We start from the raw sequence: 20,437 nt of genomic DNA, 5'->3' as shown, positions 1-20,437 counted from the left end.
GATTATTTATATAATTAGAATATACAATGTGATATTTCCTATTAAAACATAAAAATCTAATGATTTATCTACTTACATGAAAAATATATTTTCTAAAGCTGAAATTTTGGGATATTATATATATACATATACACTAATGTTACAGGGTACTTTAAATTCCGATTAAGGTATAGTCAAGCAATTTTAAGGATTGTTTCTAATTAGCTTCACCTTGTGTGTATGTGTGCGCACACACATTTTCATTTGTGCTTGTGTTTGTGTGTATATGTGCATATATGTAATAAATAACACATTTTAATAAATTTGAAACATGTAAGTATATTAAAATTATAATTTCTCTTACTGTTATCCAAATAGATAATTCTTACATGGACAGAGATGAGCCTGGTTCATCCTCTGAAAGTGAAGATGAAGCACTGGGTAAATATCACGAGGCCTTATCCAGAACACACAATTCCAGGTGGCCATTGGTAGATTCTAGACAAAAGAGCTATGCCTGGGAAACAAGGCAGAAGTACAGCCCCCTGTCTGCAGAGTACGATGGGTACAGCACTGAGGCATCCATGGAGGACGGTAAGAACGCTATTACTTTAGATGATTTATACCTAAAATTCTAGGTATGTATGGTTGCACACTGACAGGGAGAGTGCAGAATTCTGTTTCTAAGTGCAGTCCAAATAAAAAATTTGAGTTTGTGATCAGCTCTAAAATACCCCAAATGGAAAGACAAGGTATTGGACTCAGTGTGGTACGGGGATTCTCATCACAGTGTACAGTGCTGACGTGGAATGAGAGGAGGGTGTGAGTGTGCTACTCCTCAGGTGCAGGCTTTGCTAACACACGTTTCAGCAGCCAGCAGGCTCTGACTCAGAGTATGGTCTCTGCCATCAGCCAGGTGCCTTAGTACACAGACAATGACATAGTGTTCCCTTACGTGCAGTGGACTTCTTGAGGGTGTGCCACTATTATACTGTGTTTTAAAAGCAATTTGATGGATTTCCAAGGGTTTCCATTACTTCAAGTATTTTGCTACTAATGGTTTCACTTTATTTGTTCGCATGGACTTCAGAACAAAATTTCTGCAGAAGATACAAGTCCACTCATATGCTTTTACATCTCTCCATAACATAAAGACCAAAGGTTTTGCCATTTATTTAAACTTATTTATTTTCACATTTGAACATTATTTGTCTGATAAAATGGCTTCTCCTTAGTGTCATACTGTCTTTATAACCAGAAGAGAGCAATCTTATAGGTATCAGTTCATTACAGATAAACACCCAGTTAGCTTTGATTTTAGAATTGAGATTTATCTTTTAGGGCCTCTTCTATTGATGATTTAAGCATTACCCCAATTTGTAAGAAGTCAAAGGAAAAAATTATATTTGCATTTGGTTTCATGATAATTAAAGATCTGTCTATCCATTTTTATTTCTTAGTATACAGCTGTAACAATGAATTAACCAAATACTGCATTTTTACCAGATAGAAGGTTCATTATAGATATAAGGAAGAAATTAAAGAAATATTAGACATGGACTCCACTAGAAAACAATGTCTTTGTAGTAGTATACACAATATTTATGCCTACAGAGGTAACTAAATAATGTAAACCAATAAAGCCAGTCTGTAATTTATATGCATCTTTGGCACATTAACAATAGAGCAGCAGACAATTGGTTGTGAATCTGATCCTGGCTGACATTCTTGCCATATCTTGTCATCTATTAGCCATGAAAACCTGAGAGGTATAATGTTTCATTGTGTCTAAAATGTGCATATTATTAACCTGGTTGAGTTGTTGTGCCTCTCAATTGATAGACAGTTACATGGCCAGTCAGCATTGCCAAAGAGGAGAAGTAATGAAAATAATGGTGGTAACGTATGGCATGAGCCTTGAGCGAGCCTGAGCGCGAGTCTGTGACCCGGGATACTTCCATTCTTCATATCGAATTTAGCATTTTTTTTCATTTATTTTCGTCACTTGTCTTATACTTGATTACCCTTATGATCTTTTTCTTTCAGACGGTCCAGTAGCCTCCTCCTAGTGAGGAGCAAGGTGTAGCTTTGGTGGCTCTTGTACTTGCCTTCATCTTAGCAACTGCTGTAAATTTGGAGACAGGCAGTGATAGGATGGATGCACCCACAAGATGTAAGAGACATATGGAGGAAATATTCCAGGGAGAAGAGTAGGCTTTGTCTCAAACAATGAGGTGTGTGTAGTATGAAGGGAATCAGAGGCACCAGGGAGGGAATCTGTCCAGTCCAGTAGCCTGAGAGAACTCACTAGAGGTTTGCCTTGAGCAGGAATGAGTAGAAGTTTAATCACAGGAAGACGGTAGGAAAAAGCACTGAGATCTGTCTACAGAAAATGGGCAAACCTGAATAAAATAGTGGCAATAGGAATTTAGAAGACCAGAGTATAGAAGGGGGATTTAGAACCACAGTGTACTTTGAACATCAGAAAGAGAAGAAAATACTATGTTATTTTATCATGTGTGAGGGAGAATGTGAGGTCATTGCTGTGAATGCGGAATCCAGGGAGCGATCTACTTTTTGTTGGAAATGGCGAGTAGGAATTGCAATTTCTGGTGTTTATACCTGTGACAAGATGTGATGTTTGAGCAACTGAGTGTGGTAATTGAGCTTGCAGTGATAAACAGATTTACATCAAGAGGCTTCCAGGATACATATGCTTAGAAATCACAAAAGTGAATTAAACTGATGAAGGAATACAGTGTGTACCGAGAAAACGTCAAACAAAGCAGAAAAGAAAAGACAGTAGAAGAGACCAAGAAGCTCCAGAGAAAGTTCATAGTCATCCACAGCAAGAGAATTCTTTTGTTTTTAAATTGGGTATTTATTTCATTTACATTTCCAATGCTGTCCCAAAAGTCCCCCACACGCTCCCCCACCCACCCACTCCCACTTCTTGGCCCTGTCGTTCCCCTGTACTGAGGCATATAAAGTTTGCACGACCAATGGGCCTCTCTTTCTACCGATGGCCGACTAGGCCATCTTCTGATTCATATGCAGCTAGAGTCAAGAGCTCTGGGGGGGGGGGGGGGTACTGGTTAGTTCATATTGTTGTTCCACTTATAGGATTGCAGATCCCTTTAGCTCCTTGGGTACTTTCTCTAGCTCTTCCATTGGGGGCCCTGTGATCCATCCAATAGCTGACTGTGAGCATCCACTTATGTGTTTACTAGACCCCGGCATAGTCTCACAAGAGACAGCTATATCAGGGTCCTTTCAGCAAAATCTTGTTAGTGTATGCAATGGTGTCAGCGTTTGGAGGCTGATTATGGATTATGCCCTGGGTATGGCAGTCTCTAGATGGTCCATCCTTTTGTCTCAGCTCCAAACTTTGTCTCTATAACTCCTTCCATGAGTGTTTTGTTCCCAATTCTAAGAAGGGGCAAAGTGTCCACACTTTGGTCTTCGTTCTTTTTCAGTTTCATGCATTTAGCAAATTGTATTTTATTTTAAGTTTCTGGGCTAATATCCACTTATCAGTGAGTACATATTGTGTGACTTCCTTTGTGATTGGGTTACCTCACTCAGGATGATGCCCTCCAGGTCCAACCATTTGCCTAGGAATTTCATAAATTCATTCTTTTTAATAGCTGAGTAGTACTCCATTGTGTAAATGTACCACATTTTTTTGTATCCATTCCTCTGTTGAGGGGCATCTGGGTTCTTTCCAGCTTCTGGCTATTATAAATAAGGCTGCTATGAACATAGTGGAGCATGTGTCCTTCTTACCAGTTGGAACATCTTCTGGATATATGCCCAGGAGAGGTATTGCGGGATCCTCCGGTAGTACTATGCCCAATTTTCTGAGGAACCGCCAGACTGATTTCTAGAGTGGTTGTACAAGCTTGCAATCCCACCAACAATGGAGGAGTGTTCCTCTTTCTCCACATCCTCACCAGCATCTGCTGTCACCTGAATTTTTGATCTTAGCCATTCTGACTGGTGTGAGGTGGAATCTCAGGGTTGTTTTGATTTGCATTTCCCTGATGATTAAGGATGTTGAACATTTTTTCAGGTGCTTCTCAGCCATTCGGTATTCCTCAGGTGAGAATTCTTTATTTAGCTCTGAGCCCCATTTTTTTTAATGGGGTTATTTGATTTTCTGGAGTCCACCTTCTTGAGTTCTTTATATATATTCGATATTAGTCCCCTATCTGATAAGGAGAGGGGACACTCAACATGGTGAGGGTTCGAGCACACCCCCTTTCTAACAGAAGTTGCACTTTCAGTCGAAGCACTAACAGGTTAGAGCAATAAGTCAGAATGTGTGCTGCTAAGGGGAGGATGCATGGTGGAAAGCAAGCACCTGCTGCAGCTCTTGACTGCCTGTAGCTCTTCTTTGTTGTATGCATTGGGGAGGAGGGATTTGTTCTAACTTACACTGCAGTGGTCAAGACACCCTCAGGGCATGGTTGGTCACATGGAACAGCTCTGTGGACATACCCTAGGAGTATTGCAGTGCATTTTCCTTAGACACAAGGAAGGCATGAGTAGTGGGCTGCTTTTGCCTGCAGCCCACTGCATGCTGCCATCACACAAATTTACAGAGTCTGGGTTTGACTAGTGTGGCTTGACATAATAACCAAGGAGAAAGGAAAACCTTTTAAAATGTCCATTTTTGTATGTGACATGGCATTACCTCATTCATATGCCCAAGGAACTTATCACATCCATCTTAATTCAGTTGAGAAGTTTGTGGCAGCCAATACTGAAGCAGATCTGCTATAGTATGTAGAGCAGGGGAGGATCCAAGTAGGGATAGAGACAACATTTTCTAGAAAAAAATAAACATTAAAATCATTTATAAAATTCCTTTTATTTCCAGATTTACTTCTTTCTATTTCTTAAAGCTAGAAACATTTCATAATCTATCTACCTTAATTTTAGAAGAATCAGATTCAAATCCAGTTTTTGGATGTCTGATTATTTAGTGATATGGACCAACACCTGGAGTTCTACTTAAGCAAATTAATTATATTTTTATATTTTTATTTTGAATAGCAGAATTCTACTTTTTAAAGAAAATTTATGACTTTTCATTCTTAGTTCACTGTTGAGATTAGTAATCTATACCCATACATTATAAAAAGTGTTCACATTAAGCTTACATATTATCTTGGGGAACAGATTAATCTAAAACCCTGTTAAAGACAGTTCCCAGCCTGAATGTGTTAGGTACATAAACACAGATACAGATCTGTCATTCTTTTTCCTTTATATTGGTACATCAAGAGCTTCATGCAGTTAAATTTAATGTCTTAAAACTAGGACCACTAAAGCATAGTGTTTTGTTCCTCCTCAAAGTTTATTTTGGAAGTTGTTAAGTTGGCTCAGTGGTTAAAGGTACCCGCTGCCCTTAGTTTAACGCCAGGACCCTCACAGTAGAGAGAACCAATTCTTGCCACTTATTCTCTGACTACCACAGGAATACTGTGGCACATGTACCCCACCACCACACACAATAAATATATAAAAACATATTAATTTTATAAGGCTCATGTTTGAAATAATTTAAAACTTAAAAGAAATAAACTCATTTTCTGCATGCATTTGAAGTTTCAAATTTTTTTTTAGTCTATAATTTTTTGTGAAGATAAGTAAACTAAATATCTGTGTTTTCTAGAACTCTTTTTTTTTTTTTTTTTTTTTTTTTTTGGTTTTTCGAGACAGGGTTTCTCTGTGAAGCCCTGGCTGTCTTAGAACTCACTTTGTAGACAAGGCTGGCCTTGAACTCAGAAATCCACCTGCCTCTGCCTCCCAAGTGCTGGGATTAAAGGCGTGCGCCACCACGCCTGGCTTCTAGAACTCTTTAAACTAAAATATGTTTAAAGGGCTAAGAATGTAGCTCAATGTCCTGTTAGTACTCAGAAATGTCCTCACCAAAGTAAATAAATTAAATAGTTAAATATTTAAAAATAAATAAATTTAGAACTTAGAATACTTAAAGGAACATTTATTACAATATTTATTTAGATTTCTTATAAACATTTTACTTCAGGTTTTTGTTCAGGAATATTTGTCTTCTGAAAAATTATATATATGCATATATATATTAAAAGATTTTGGTTTTTTTTTGTTGTTGTTGTTAAAGAATATGACCAATTTAGCCAGACATGATGGCATACACATTTAACCCCAGGATGCAGAGGCAGGCAAGTCTCCAAGTTTGAGGCCAGCCTGGTCTACAGAACAAGTTCCAAGACAGCCAGAGCTACAGAGAGAAATCCTGTCTTGAAAAACAGAAAGGGCTGGGGAGATGGGTCAGTGGTTAAGAGCACTGACTGCTCTTCCAGAGGTCCTGAGTTCAATTCCCAGCAACCACATGGTGGCTCACAACCATCTGTAATGGTATCTGATGCCCTCCTCTGATGTTCATGAAAACAGCTACTCTGTACTCATATACATAAAATAAATAAATCTTTAAAAAAAAAAAGAAAAGAAAAACAGGAAAAACAAAAATGACCAATTTAAAGTCTTTTTTAAAAAGTTTTTGAAATTGTTACTGTTTTGGAGATCTTTTTTTGTAATGAGAATGATTGCTTCCAACAGTGCAGAATTCTCTGTGTACACCACATATGTGCAGTGTCCTTGGAAGCTAGAAGGTGTCAAATCCATGGAACTGGAGTTTCAGATGACAGAGCTCTCACAGGATGCTGGGACTCGAACTCAGGTCCTCTTGCAGAGGAGCGTTCGCTCTTAACCACCAAGCTCTCTCCAGCCTTTCAGTTTTCACATGGGCAGTTCAGGTCATTAAAGACTGTTCACACTGTCACACAGCATCGTCTCTGCCTCTCTAGGACCATTTCACCATCAGAAAGTGAAACTGCACCATTAAACCATAGCTCTCCATCCTCCCATTCTCGGCCCTGACAGCTAACCCTCATTACACTCTCTGTGTGTTTGAATTTGAGTGCTATAGGTACTTCTGGCGTCTTTCACACAGGATAGTGTCTTTCTGGTTTAACCACGTTGTAGCATATATCAAAGTTTCATTTCTCCTCCCTCCAATTTGGGTATTGTAACAAGAAATACATGGCATAAACTTTATTTTCCTAAGCGTTTTTGAGGTTCCGTCAGTTTGGTGGTTAAGTTCACACTGTTCTCATCAGCATTCCTCCCCATAACTCCTCTCTGTGACATTTCACCTGCTGCTCCACTGCGCCCCCCCTTGTTTCCTACTGTCTGCCCCAGGTGTCTCACACAGGTAGAAATGAACCCTGTTTCACCTTTTGTGACTAGATTATTGTTCTTGCAGAATTTTCTTCTGGCTCAGTATCATTCTATTGGATGTATGCGCCACATTTTGCTTATCCATTCATCTGTGGGTAGATACTTCAGTTGCTTTTACATTTAGTGGTTATGACTAACACTACTATGAATATAAGAATATAAATATCTATTAGAGAGACCTTGCATTTCATTGTTTTTGAGTATACCCAAAAGGGAAATTGGTGGATAATATAGTAATTATGATTTTTTAAAAATATTTTTGAGGAACTACTGTTCTATTTTCTGTGGTGGCTTAACCATTTTACATCCCCTCCACCAATTGCAAAAGGTTCCAGTTTCTCTACAGCCTCATCAGTACTTTTCATTTTGCTTGTATGGTAATAGCTGACCTGGTGGATGTTAGGTGGTCATGAGAGGTTTGATTTGAATTTTCCTAAAAGTGAGAGTTTGAACATCTTTCCTTATGCCTGTTAGTTACTCACCTATCCTCTTTGGAGATATGTCTATTCATGTTCTTTACCCTTTTAACTACTTTACTAGGATGTCTCTCTGTATTCTAGGTATTGAGTTCACAGTAAAAATGTGCAAATATCTTCTCTCATCCAGTAGATTACATGTCTACTTTGGCATCTTTTGAGCTTGATGATGTCTGGTGTGTCCCTTCTTTCCCTTCTGTTGCTGTTGCCTTTGCTGTAGTGTCTAAGAGATATGCCAAATCCAGAGTTGTGAACCTTTACCTCCCTTTTTGTCTAAGAATTTAATAGTTTTAGTTCTTATGTTTAGGACATAACCTATTTTCAGTTAGTTTTTGCATATGGTATTACATGATATGCACAAAGATATATGGTTTTCTAGCACTATGTGTTGAAAACACTCATTTTTCCATTGAATAATATTTGTACATTTCTTTAAAATTATTTGATCATGTATATGAGGGCTGATTTCTGAACCTGCCATGTTATCCCGTCAGTGTGTGTGGTTGTCTTTATTCCAGCACCACGCTGTTTGCTTCCTGTAGCTTCAAAGTATGTTTTCAAACCAGGAAGCAGGAGCCCTTCAGTTTTGCTTTAATTTTTTAGAAGTGAGGATCATTTGGGATTCTCTGTGAAGTTCAGGATATACATACATACATGTATGCATGTGTATGTATGTATTAAATCCATCATTTGGAGTTTATAGAAATGGTATTATCTTTGGATTACCTTGGGTTTTATTAACATCCTACCAATATTAAATCTTCTAAACATGGCATATCTTTTCATTTATTTATGTCTTTAATTTCATTTGGGAAATTTTTGTAGTTTTTACTGTAGGATTTTTTTACTTCCTTAAATTTATTCCTGAATATTAAAATCTTTGTATTATTAAAATCTTTCTTGTTGTATTACAAATAGAATTGTTTTCTCAATTTCCTTTCCTAGTTGCTCATCATTAGCGTATAGAGTTGCAATTTTTTGAGTGTTGGTCTTGTACTCTGTTTTACTACTAAAATTATTCATTGTAATAATATTTTCTAACATGTGGAACCTTCAAGGTTTTTACATAGACTGTAAGGCTATTTGTGAACAAAACATGTTACCTTTCCTCTGTATCTCTCTCTCTCTCTTTCCTCCCTCCCCATCCCTGAGCGCGTGTGTGTGTGTGTGTGTGTGTGTGTGTGTGTGTGTGTGTGTTTTGAATGTAGTTAATTGGGACGTCATTTATTTCAGGTCCTCCTTACTTTCAAGCTAACACATTTCAGTTTTATAAATCCAGTGCACTTGAGAAAAAGGCATATTTTCCTTGTTCTCACTTGTTTCTCTTTTCCCTCTTTCAAATTAAATGAAATTTGAAACCAGACTAATACTACCAACATTTTTGAAAGAATTTTTATCTGTTAAGGCTTTGAAAAACGCTTCCTTTGATCATTTGTCTGTCTCTGGAATAACAATAAGTTTGCATTGATAAACAGGGAGGGTGAAGGAGATTGATCAATGCTCGTGTCAACAGATCACACTGAACACCATTCATAAATATTTACAGTCAGTACATGTTAATCACAAATAAAATGTTTTGGATTTTAATTTTGTTTTATTTAGTGTATGTGATTATGTGTCTGAGTATGTGTGTTTATGCTGCGGTGTGTGTATGAAGGTTAGAGGGCAACGTCTAGGAGTAAATTTACTCCTGCTGTGGTTCCAAGTAAGTTTCTAAGGCTAAGCACTTTGACCTGCTAGGCCACCTCACTAACCTGTAAATGAAATATTTTTTAAAATACCAATAAAGATATATCCAGTTGGAAGATGAATAAAAAGGCATAGCATATATTTAGTCAAATAGTTCATTTATGAAAATATTACATTTTAAAAATAATTTTTGTATTACACATAAAAATCACCTTAACGTGAATAAGAAAAAGTTCAAATAAAATGCAGATTCTCACCTTCCAGTGTTATGGTTGAAGTAGTATTTGGAGTCAGGGTCACTAACTGCCTGGCTGCCTGGAGGTAGCATTTGGATTTAGAATGTGGAAGTCCACTTTGAGGTTGCTTGTGGAGGTGCCTGTTTTTAAATTCTGTTTAAGGTAGAACATTTTCTACATGACTTTAAAAATTCTAAGTCTTTAGGAAATTCTGTCTTCATTGATTACACTATTTTTTGAAAATTTTATAGTACATTTATTTGCTCTTAAGAAACATTTTAAATGTAATTATAGTTAATACTTGAATTATATAATACAAAGAAAATTACCCAGTTTGTCTTAAAATTACTTGATTTATAGTCATTGACTCAGGTCCTCATTAATGCTGATAAATACTCTACCACGGATCCACCAGTCCTTATTTGCTAACATCATAAACACATTTTAAGATTTGAGGAGATTGTCTTAGCGTTTTCATTGCTGTGAGAGACACCATGACCAAGGCAACTCTTAAAAGGACAGCATTTAATTGGGACTGGCTTACAGGTTCAGAGGTTCAATCAATCCATTATCATCAAGGCAAGAACATGGCAGCATCCAGGCAGGCATGGTACAGGAGGAGCTGAGAGGTCTACATCTTCATCTGCAGGCCTCTAAGAGAAGACTGGCTTCCAGGCAGCTAGAACAAGAGTCTTAAAGCCCATGACCATGGTGACACACCTACTCCAACAAGGCCACATATCCTAATAGTGCCACTCCCTGGCCCAAGCATATAGAAACCATCACACTCACCTTTTTCAAGTAAACAGTTTGGGACATATTCTAGGTGGATGACAGGACTCAAGTGTGTGGTGGACCATTAAAGTACTTTATTTTACAGCCCATTTCCACATTCTCAGGAATAAACAATTTCCAGCCAATGCTAGATACTAAGTAGTCTGTTCCCCAGTGTCTTCTTTGTTTTAGAATTCATTGATAACTCTCACCTAAATACATTAGCATTTATTTATTATTTATTAACATTTATTTAGTGTCATGCTCATTTGCTCTTTTGTTGCATATTCTTGTTACTATCCATTCGTATTCTAGGATTGATTGCCTACTGACAAGTTTGTTTGCACCAACAACTGTTATCTTTGAATTATCCCTATCAAATTTGAGCACTTCATGGACTGGAGAGATGGTTCAGTGGTCAAAACCACTGCCTGCTTTTGCAGAGGTCCTGAGTTCAATTCCCGACAACCACATGGTGGCTCACAACCATCTGTAATGGGATCTAAGGCTCTCTTCTGGCACACAGATGTACATGCAGGTGGAGTAGTGATATACATAAAATAAAATAAATCTTTTAAAAAATTGAGTACTTCATTACTTCACTTTGCTTTAACAAAAAAAAAAAACAATGTGTTCTTATTAAATACGTGTGTGTGTGTGTGTGTGTGTTGTGTGTGTGTGTGTGTTTGTGTGTGTGTATTGCATTTTCCTTCAGGAGCCCAAGAATGATTTTAGATCTATCTAGTGTTAGTGTATTTTTTTTTAAGCTATTTTATTGGATTCTTATATCTACCATCCTTTCAACCTTTATTCCACTCCAACCCCTTCCAACCCTGCAGCACTAGGTAGGAGAGAAAGATTAGAAGGGAAAGCTGGCATAAACCTCTTTAGACTACTTCCTGTTGATAGGGAACAATGAGTTCCTTGGAACAAGTCCTATCTTCATTGCCAGGCTATTCTAGTAGCAGGGGGAAAAGCAGGTGCTTCAGGCCCTCTCAGGGCTCTCTCATATATACTATACCTGTGGTTCTAGGGAAGTGGAGTATGAACTCCACTGGGCAGACAAAACTGGAAGCATTAGGCTGTGAATGTAGCCTAAGATGGAGGCCCAAGCTCTGGTGAGAAAAGAGGAAAACTGAGGTCAAAGAGGCAGGGGTTCCCAAATTCCCAGGCCTGTGGGGGTGGGGAGTTGGAGGGTATGTGGGGGAATCTCTGGCTTAGCTCAGGGGTGGATGTCTGGGAACCCAGAGGGGCGGGCCTTCTGTGGGATACTTAGGCAGTGTGGCTCTGTATGACTAAAGCTTCCCCCCACAGCAGTTCTTGATGAGGCAGTCCTTGCTTGTACATACTGTTTATTCATTGTTCATTGTGGAAAATGGGTGCATATGACTTACTCAGGGCTGACCAGAGATTAAATACCTTTTACAGGAAGGAATGTTCAGAAAGAGAAGCTTATTGGCTAAACCCTCTGTTCCGGCCCATCTAGATACCTCATTGCCATGGAGAACTCTGTGCTGTGTGACTAGCTGTCATGATCCTCATATGGGGGTGCTGTCCTTATGTGCTCCAGGACAGAAACTGGGTCAGGAGCAGATGAAATGCCTACTGCTCTCAGATATGAGAATAACGGGGTTTTTGAATCTGTTCAACCTTCCCAGTTTTTTTGTCTGGTGACACAGTTCCACTTGTCTCACATATACCCTCTACAGAGTCCCCAGAATTAAAGTATATGCAACTGGCAAAAACCTTGCCCCTGCAATGCATGAAGCAAATCAGAATCACCTGGTGTGAAGCAGCTGCTTATCCCACACCTGAGATTAAACAAAAACATGTTCACATAACAACTAGTGTTTTGAAGAAATTTAAATTCTCACAGTGTCCAATAGCCAACACTAATTTCAGAGCCTACGCTGCTGCTAGTTTCATGAAGAATCTCACGGCTGTGCTCCTGTTGCCACCCATGTCCATGAAGCAAGGCGAGGACCTGGGACCTTAGCTTACCATCCTAGGTGGGCATTCAAAACTCTGCAGGGCGGAGGGATGTTTTTGAGGCTCCTTCTAGAGGAACGTGTACAGTAGAGGCCTGGAAGTATAGACTGCTAGCTACAGATTGAGAGGTGCTATCTTGTTCTAAAAAGTTTGGTAACTGGAGAGCCTGAGATGACACTGAACTTCACTCACAATAATTTCACGTACATGGGCTGGTGAGATGGCTCAGTGGGTAAGAGCACCCAACTGCTCTTCCGAAGGTCCAGAGTTCAAATCCCAGCAACCACATGGTGGCTCACAACCATCCGTAACGAGATCTGGCATCCTCTTCTGGAGTGTCTGAAGACAGCTACAGTGTACTTACATATAATAAATAAATAAATCTTTAAAAAAAAAATTCACGTACTTGTAAAGAAACCACCACAGATAGCAACAAAAGCTACTACAGCCAACCTGACTAGAATATTACTTCATAATTAATAAGGACCAATGTGAAGTTCTGTAGAGATTGACAAAAGGCTATGTAAGCCAAGAATTCCTAAGATCACCCTTGCTAACCTAAGAGAAATGAATATGCATGCCAGCAATGAAGAACATGTGTCTGTCTATCAAGGACAGTGGTTCTCAACCTGTGTTTAAGCGACTCTTTCACAGGAGTGACCTATATCGGAAAATACAGATATTTACATTATGATTCATAACAGTAGCAAAATTTCAGATGTGAGGTAGCCACAGAGATAATTTTACAATTGGGAGTCACTACAACATGAAGAACTATATTAAAGGGTTGCAGCAATAAGAAGGTTGAGAACTAGTGATGTAGAGACACAGACATATAGCATAAATATTATCATGCTTTTTCAGCTTATAGACACAAATAGGATCATGTTAATGTTGATTCTCAGATTAAAAGTATAACTATTTAAATTTTTAACTAAATTAACTAAATAACTATTTAGTAATAATTACTAATTATTAATTAGTAATTTAGTTATTTAAAGGTTACCACTTTTCTCTGCTCTCATGTCCTATGCCCTGGAATGCCTTCCTTCTGTTGTGAAAGTAAACATCTCGTACACTTTTAGAAATGTGTCACTCACTTTGCCCTTTAACTTTGCCAGACACTCTCAGATATCTTTGCAAATGGTTTTAGCTTACAGTACTTTTGCTGGGTCCTTCTCACCCTGCCATATAGCAGTGGATACAAGTCTGACCAGTTCAGGATGGAGAAGAGGGAGCTGGCAACTGGGAGGTAGGAAGTAGAGTGACAGGCACTGTGCAGTTGCATGTGGGACAGGGATCTGAAGCTCTGCTTGAATCTTGCCTTAACTCCTGCTGTGCTTGAGTCACCATGGAAAGTTGTAAGCATCTCCCTCTTCTTTTTCTTAACACAGGTGAGGACTAGAGTCCCTGTGCACAGTTGTGCTGGCCTGTATTTAGCAGTCTGCTTGGCAGGAATAGCTTCTAATCCTAGCACGGTAACCTGTGCTGGTTTAGTGTGGAGCCAGCTCGGTTACTCATTTTGAAGGCCAGATCAGGCAGTTTTATGTAAGGCTCACCCAAGTTCTCATGTTCTGAGGTGCTTGCTATCTCCTGAGGAGAATGTTCAATGTTTCATTTCATTTTTATAACTTCTGACATAATGTATGAAATTAGGTGCACAAAATCAAGTTGGAATGTAATTGGTAGGGAAAGTATGTGCTTAGAATGTAGAAGGCACTACAAAAAAAGGGAAAAGAACCTTTTCTGAGTGTAGTGGTACACATCTCTAAGCCACCATCCAAGCCTGAGGCCAAGGGTCAAGGCCAGAATGAGCTGTAGAGTGAACAAATCTCTGTCTAACATAATTAAATAGACTAGGCATGTAATTTATAATCCAAGATTTCGTTTAGTTTTAAATAGTTTAGACTGTTTGATGGGTCTTAAGACAGTGGGAAAATATGTTTTAGGAAGCAAGGAAGGAAGGAAGGAACGAAGGCCAGTCTATCACACCTAAAGAGTGACATCCATGATTTTTCTCTAGTCTCTGTCTGCACATACACACACACTTACACACTCACACACATAAACATAGACTCACACATACAGACTGTGTGAAAATATCAAGAACAGTAAATCATCTTAAGAAAGGAAGTATAGGGGGCTGGTGAGATGGCTCCGTGGGTAAGAGCACCCGACTGCTCTTCCGAAGGTCGAGAGTTCAAATCCCAGCAACCACATGGTGGCTCACAACCATCCGTAACGAGATCTGACTCCCTCTTCTGGAGTGTCTGAAGACAGCTACAGTGTACTTACATATAATCAATAAATAAATCTTTAAAAAAAAAAAGAAAGGAAGTATAGATCTGGATGGTGGTTCACACCTTTAATCCCAGCACTTGGGAGGCAAAGGCAGGCTGATTCTAGGCCAACCTGGTCTATAGAGTGAGTTTCAGGATAGTTCAGGCTATACAGAAAAACCCTGTCATAAAAAAAAATAATAATAAAAGAAGGAGGGTGGAGAGGAAGAAGAGGGAGGGAAGGAAGGAAGGGGGAGTAAAAGAAGTTGGGAGGGAAGGGGAGGGGAAAGAACAGAACACATTAAGTACAATTGAACATGTTGGAGTTATTGGCTCATGAGCCTGACTTCTGGACCAGTTTCCTTCTCCTTACTTATGTGGACTTTAAATGTCTCTGTCAGTTTTTCTAACTTTACTTGGTGATTGAATTGCTATGTTTGTTTTCCTCCTATTTGCTTAAAGAACACTTACTAAACACTTTTATCAAACAGTGATTTGTATATGCTTCTAGTTCAGTAAAGGTCTCAGTTGATGAAATATTTTTTCTCTATTATGTCATTTGAATATTTAAGTTTTCTTTTTCCTCAAAAGCCTGAGGGAGTCGTTTTTGTGACCCTGAGATTATTTTTGTCTGCATAAAATGGCCTTCATGTCTTCACTGAATCTCCCAAAGGCCTGCCAAGTGAATCTTTTTCATTACATCAGATACTGTTGAAACCTCTATTAATTCCTTCATAAATATTATTACTGCATCTTCATGTTAATGGACTGTCATGGTTGAGGATGTACCTGTAATCATTGAGAATTTGGTGTGTCCATCGTGCTGAGTAGATCTGACACAAAAGTTTCATGATTGAGTAGTTTGGTCATGTGAGCAGTGATGTTGGTTGTATCTAGAGTGTTTCTTTAAATGACTAGCTAAGTTTGAAACTTCTGTGAATATTTAACAGAATATACAGTTAGTTTTGTTTCTGAGAGTTTTAACTTAGAGGCTCATCAATGTGATTCACATTTCAAGTCATTGATAAACACGTATGTTTTTAGTTGCCTCAGGATAGATCTCGGTTGTCTTTCTCATTCCGTTAAGAGCAAACTTCACTTTGAAGCAGACAGACATCCAGAAACCATGTGATAGATCTGTTGCTTTCTCTGGCATGCTGTTTTACCAGAACCTTGACTTCATTTGATAGATTCACACCTTTCTAAGCTTTGGTTGTTTCTATCAGATTTAGAGATGTATTAATAGGACTAATAGAGAGTTTAAGTGAAAATAAACTTAGTTGTATAAACCGTAAACTAAACATTATCTTAAAAGGAAATCCCAGTTCTCAACATGGCACCCAGCTTGGTTTTGTAATCTTATGTTTGTTTTGATTATTGGCAAAATGTCATATAATCTAGTGTTATCTTGTGAGCTTTGCTATTTGGATCAAATTCTGTTTTGTCTCTTTAATTACTTAGAATTTATTTTCTCAGACTGCTTATTGTTTCTTACTTGTTTCTTTTTCAATAGCAGTAAAGATCTGTTCTACAATAATTTTGTATTTTTGGCAAAGTGTGGTAGAAAATATCAACCTGTTGCTTAGAAAGGAAAATGAGGTATAGATTATTCATGCTCAGGTCTCATCCTGGCTTTTTAATAGCAATACTGACTTAGAGCTACAGCCTGAGAACACTGGTTGGATGATGGATGGCTGAGTGTGCTGCGTTAGCCGTTGGGTGGTAGTGTGGATGTGTTCTGAATGTTAAGTACCTGGCAGTGCCTGTGTGCAGGTAAAGACAGAACCAACAACCAACTGTATATCAGATTTCATGTTCACAGTGTGAAACTGTGCAGGGGCGATCCAAAGATCAGAGTTACTTTTTTTCTCATTTTATGGACTTCTGGGAATAAGAGCATAGTAATGTGGAAGTGGATAAAGATTCCCTTCCATAGGTTGTCAGCTTAGGCATTTTCTAACCCATTTTTAAATCAGAAAGTTTTTGATCTTTATCATACCACCCTCCCATCAACATGTCTTTTTGTTTTTTGTTTTGGTTTTTGTTTTCCCTAAGATTACAGTGTTACAAAGAATAGTTGGCATTCTGGTCTCAAAATTCTGTACCTTTCACTCTCACTTTAAAGTGGGAAAAAACAATTGATTCTATGTACAGATTTTATCTTTGACATATTATATCATTCTAGCTATACATTGTCTTTAAAACTGTAATAGCTGTTTAATTCTGAAATAATATCTAATTCTAGAGTTTTGATATTGAATGTTGTAGTTCTATAGTTTATGTGCTAAGTGGTATGCATATATGTATGTTTGATTGTAATTTAGTAAATTTGATCCATTTTCTTTAAATTGATACTAATTTTCCGATTGATTAATACAGAGTTCATGGACACTAAGAATATCAGTTTTACTGTGTATGGTAAATATTTTTAATTTTTATTTTATAAGAAGGAGTCCCAGCATCTATCCCACACTGGCCTAGAAATTGTGTCTATCTAGCCTAGACTGGTCTGAAATTCATGCATCTTCTCCCTCTACCTGTCAAGTACTAGCCTTACAGACTTGTGCTACCACAGCCAACTTTGTTATTTTCATGATTTCAACTTTTAAATTTTTACTTAGTCATGTTAAAGAAATTTAATTTTTCTTCCTTTTTTGCCACTTGCCCTTTGTTTTCTTTTTACTCTACTTTTATTTTTACTTCATTGATTTAAAAAAATTCAAATAATTCTTTGATAATTTTATATAATATATTTTGATCAGGTTCACCTCCAACTTCATCCCTTAACTCTTCCTAGATCGTCTACTCCCTCCATACCATCTGCAGTGTCATGTTTCCTTCTTGCTTTAATAATCCATTGATCTCATTGATTCCAGCTTGTCATATATTTCTGGAGGTGGGGCCACCCTCTGGTGGGGTCGACCTACCAGAAGGTGGACAACTGACTTTCTCTCCCTCCACCAGTAGCCAGCAGCTGTGCATAGCTCCTCAGTTGGTGTGTGTGTGTGTGTGTGTGTGTGCGTGCGTGTGTGCAGGGGTTTCATGAGCCCCTTTCCCCTCCATGCTAGATTGTTGATTGGCTTAAACTTATGTAGGTCTTGTGCAGATAACTACAACTGCTGTGAATGAATTCCTGAGTGTAGCAGTTCTGTTAGTTCAGAAGACACTGATTTGCTGTTCTCTCTGACCTCTGCCTCTCTGCCCTCTCTTCAAAGGTGGTCCCTAAACCTTCTGAAATGGGTGTGGTATAGATGTCCTATTTGTATCTGAGCAGTCCATCATAACATTCTATGCACTTTGACTATTTGCAGTTTCTGCATTAACCACCTTCTGCCCAAGAAAACTTGGTGAAATCTAAGAACTGTACTAATTCATTGGTGGGCAGAAGACTGATACTGTGTTCATTTAACAGAATAATAGAGTTAGACTTATCCCTAGGGGCAGTAAGCTCTTCAACATGGATTCTTAGCCAGATTAGTAGTAACAGGGTTGTGTTTCTGCCTATGAAGTGGGCCCAAAATTGAACTAGAAAGTGATTGGCTACCCTCGTAGCACTGTGCCAATATGGTCTCCTTTGACATAAGTTACGATGATGGTCATTGTTGCAGTTCTTGGGATTCACAGCTGTTGATGACCACATAGCATCATCCAGTACTATGGGAGCTAGCCAGAGGGAGGAATCTTCCTGGTCAGTACTAACTTGGTTTCTCCATGTCCTGTGATCAATGATTGTGATCCCAACAGCAATAGAGTCTTATCAATTTCTGATGAGAAACCAAGAACAATGACAATAGTCAGGTTGTTCTGAAGGTGTCCAAGGTGCCTCTGACCAACAACTGGAAGGGAATATTCTATACTTTGCATTGTGCTTTTTATTTGGCAACGTAAAGCTTCTGGGATACAACTGAATATGTGTATATGTGCACACACACACACATACTCCTAAAGTGGTAGGTTTTCATATGGCTTTTCCAAACATCGTTAGTTACTTTGTCCTGCCCTATTCCTCTTCCACCTTACCTTTCCATTTCTTTCCCCATTATTCTATATTTTTCCTTCATGTCATCTGTGTTCTACTATCCCTAGTCCCTCACAATCTTTCTTTTCCCTCCCTACTCACTAATGTTCCCCTTCTAGTTTGCTGGATTCTATAGATATTCCAATTAAACACACAAATCTAATGATTCAACTTTAGGAGTTTTCAGCTTTATAACTGTGCATCTTTGATCTAGTTCTGTTTTGTTTTGCGTTGAGTACTTATATGGGGACAGAGGAGCTGTGGAGCCATGGGGTGAAGTGGCAACTTTAAGTGTTCTTTGGAAGGTCAGTGTGTTGGGTGGTGTTTTGCTGGGGCAAACATGTGAAGGAACATTTCATTAAAATAAGCACAGGTGAAAGATTAAGGCATACTTGTGAAGGAACGTTTCACAGAAGCAAACATAGGTGAAAAGATGTTCTGTTAATGCAAGCATGTGAAAGGACACATGATGAAGGATTCTTTGCTAACAACATACATGTATTAGTCCCCCTTACACTGCAAATTTGAGCTACAATTTTTGAGACTCCATAGAGCAAAACACCAAAAAATTTCTGGTGGTGTGCTGTAGTTTCTTGCCACTTCCGGGGACTCAGGCTGATTAACAGAGTGATGTCAGCTGAGACAGATGTAAGAGCTGAGGCAAGACCCGTGGAGGACATGCCATGTTTGTAGGGTATAAATAGAACTTGACGGACAGTGACAGGGCTGAGCTTGGCTTCCTAGTACAGCTAGCTGTGCAAAGCTTGTGGGTCTCTCATCTTCACTGATCTTCGATTTGCTGAGAAAGGCACAGCCAGAACTTCTGGCATCCCTCTGGGTCCCCCTGCTGACTTGTGTGAAGGCTGAAGCCTGGCTGTCTCTGGTAGGTAGTGACTCCACTGTTGAGTCATGTTTGCGATTCCGACTCTACCCAACTGGACTGCTGGTGTATCTGTGAAGTGTTTGCAAGTGGATCGAGCTGCCGCTGCTCACCTGTGAACTGAACTGCCAGTTTCTAGACAACACAATGGGAGTTGCTCCAAAGAACCTTTCCAAACAGGTCCACTCCCCCCATATCCTTTCTTTTCCACTACCTCTGATGGGTGATGGGCTACAAGGGAGGTTAAAGTGTTTAAGAACCATCATTAAAAATAGGTTTTGAAAAAATTAAAGTTACAATTGGGAGCAGCCTGGAGCAAGAGTGGTGTGTAGTCATGTCCAAAGCCCAGAATTGGAAATCTGGTCCTGAGATCAGCAGGAGTAGGATCACTGCCCACCCCACCCCCACCCCCAGCCCTGTCCCAGGCCTGCATGATCAAGTACACATAGACCTGTGGCCTTACCTTTGCCTAACCAGTGAATTTCCTTTTCCCTTGTAAGATCATGTCCAGTAACACCTGCAATTCCTCCTTTTGTAAACTTATGTACCTTGACTCTAGCCAATGATGTACACTTACCTGGATAGTCCCTACTCAAAGGTGTGAATAGCCTTTGTTCCTCCCACTAAAATGAGCTGTCTCACTGAAGCCTATTCCCCAAGTCTGTTCTCATGCTCACTTGCCACCTGAGGTGTCCACCTTGCTTCCCCATTAGTATCCAATATTTGTGACCGTGGGTGGATCATACCATATGGGCAGGGAAGTGGAGCCTGAACAACAGACTTACGCAATGTTTAGCCATATTTTCCAAATTGTTTACCACTTGTACTAT

General features: G+C 38.9%; 1 protein-coding gene across 7 annotated transcripts in view; it reads left to right on the top strand.

The window, feature by feature from the left end:
• Window positions 1–20,437, top strand: part of Syt14 (synaptotagmin 14) — a 145,502-nt gene that overhangs the window by 59,126 nt on the left and 65,939 nt on the right. For 6 of the 7 annotated variants that reach the window (XR_015048656.1, XM_021173063.3, XM_021173070.3 and 3 more), the window contains one exon: window positions 358–573. The exons of the other annotated variant lie outside the window; for it this stretch is intronic. Coding sequence is in view for 5 of the 6 variants with exons in the window: in XM_021173063.3 (XP_021028722.1) it covers window positions 358–573 (216 nt within the window). In the remaining variant the exon portion in view is untranslated. The remainder of the gene's footprint in view (window positions 1–357; window positions 574–20,437) is intronic. 7 annotated transcript variants of the gene reach the window in all.

Source organism: Mus caroli, unplaced genomic scaffold, assembly GCF_978045245.1.
Source record: "Mus caroli unplaced genomic scaffold, Mus_caroli_1 scaffold_1, whole genome shotgun sequence".
In the NCBI taxonomy this organism is placed as follows: Eukaryota; Metazoa; Chordata; class Mammalia; order Rodentia; family Muridae; genus Mus; species Mus caroli.
The sequence above is the reverse complement of the archived record's forward strand: the minus strand, read 5'-3'. Positions and strand labels throughout refer to the sequence as shown.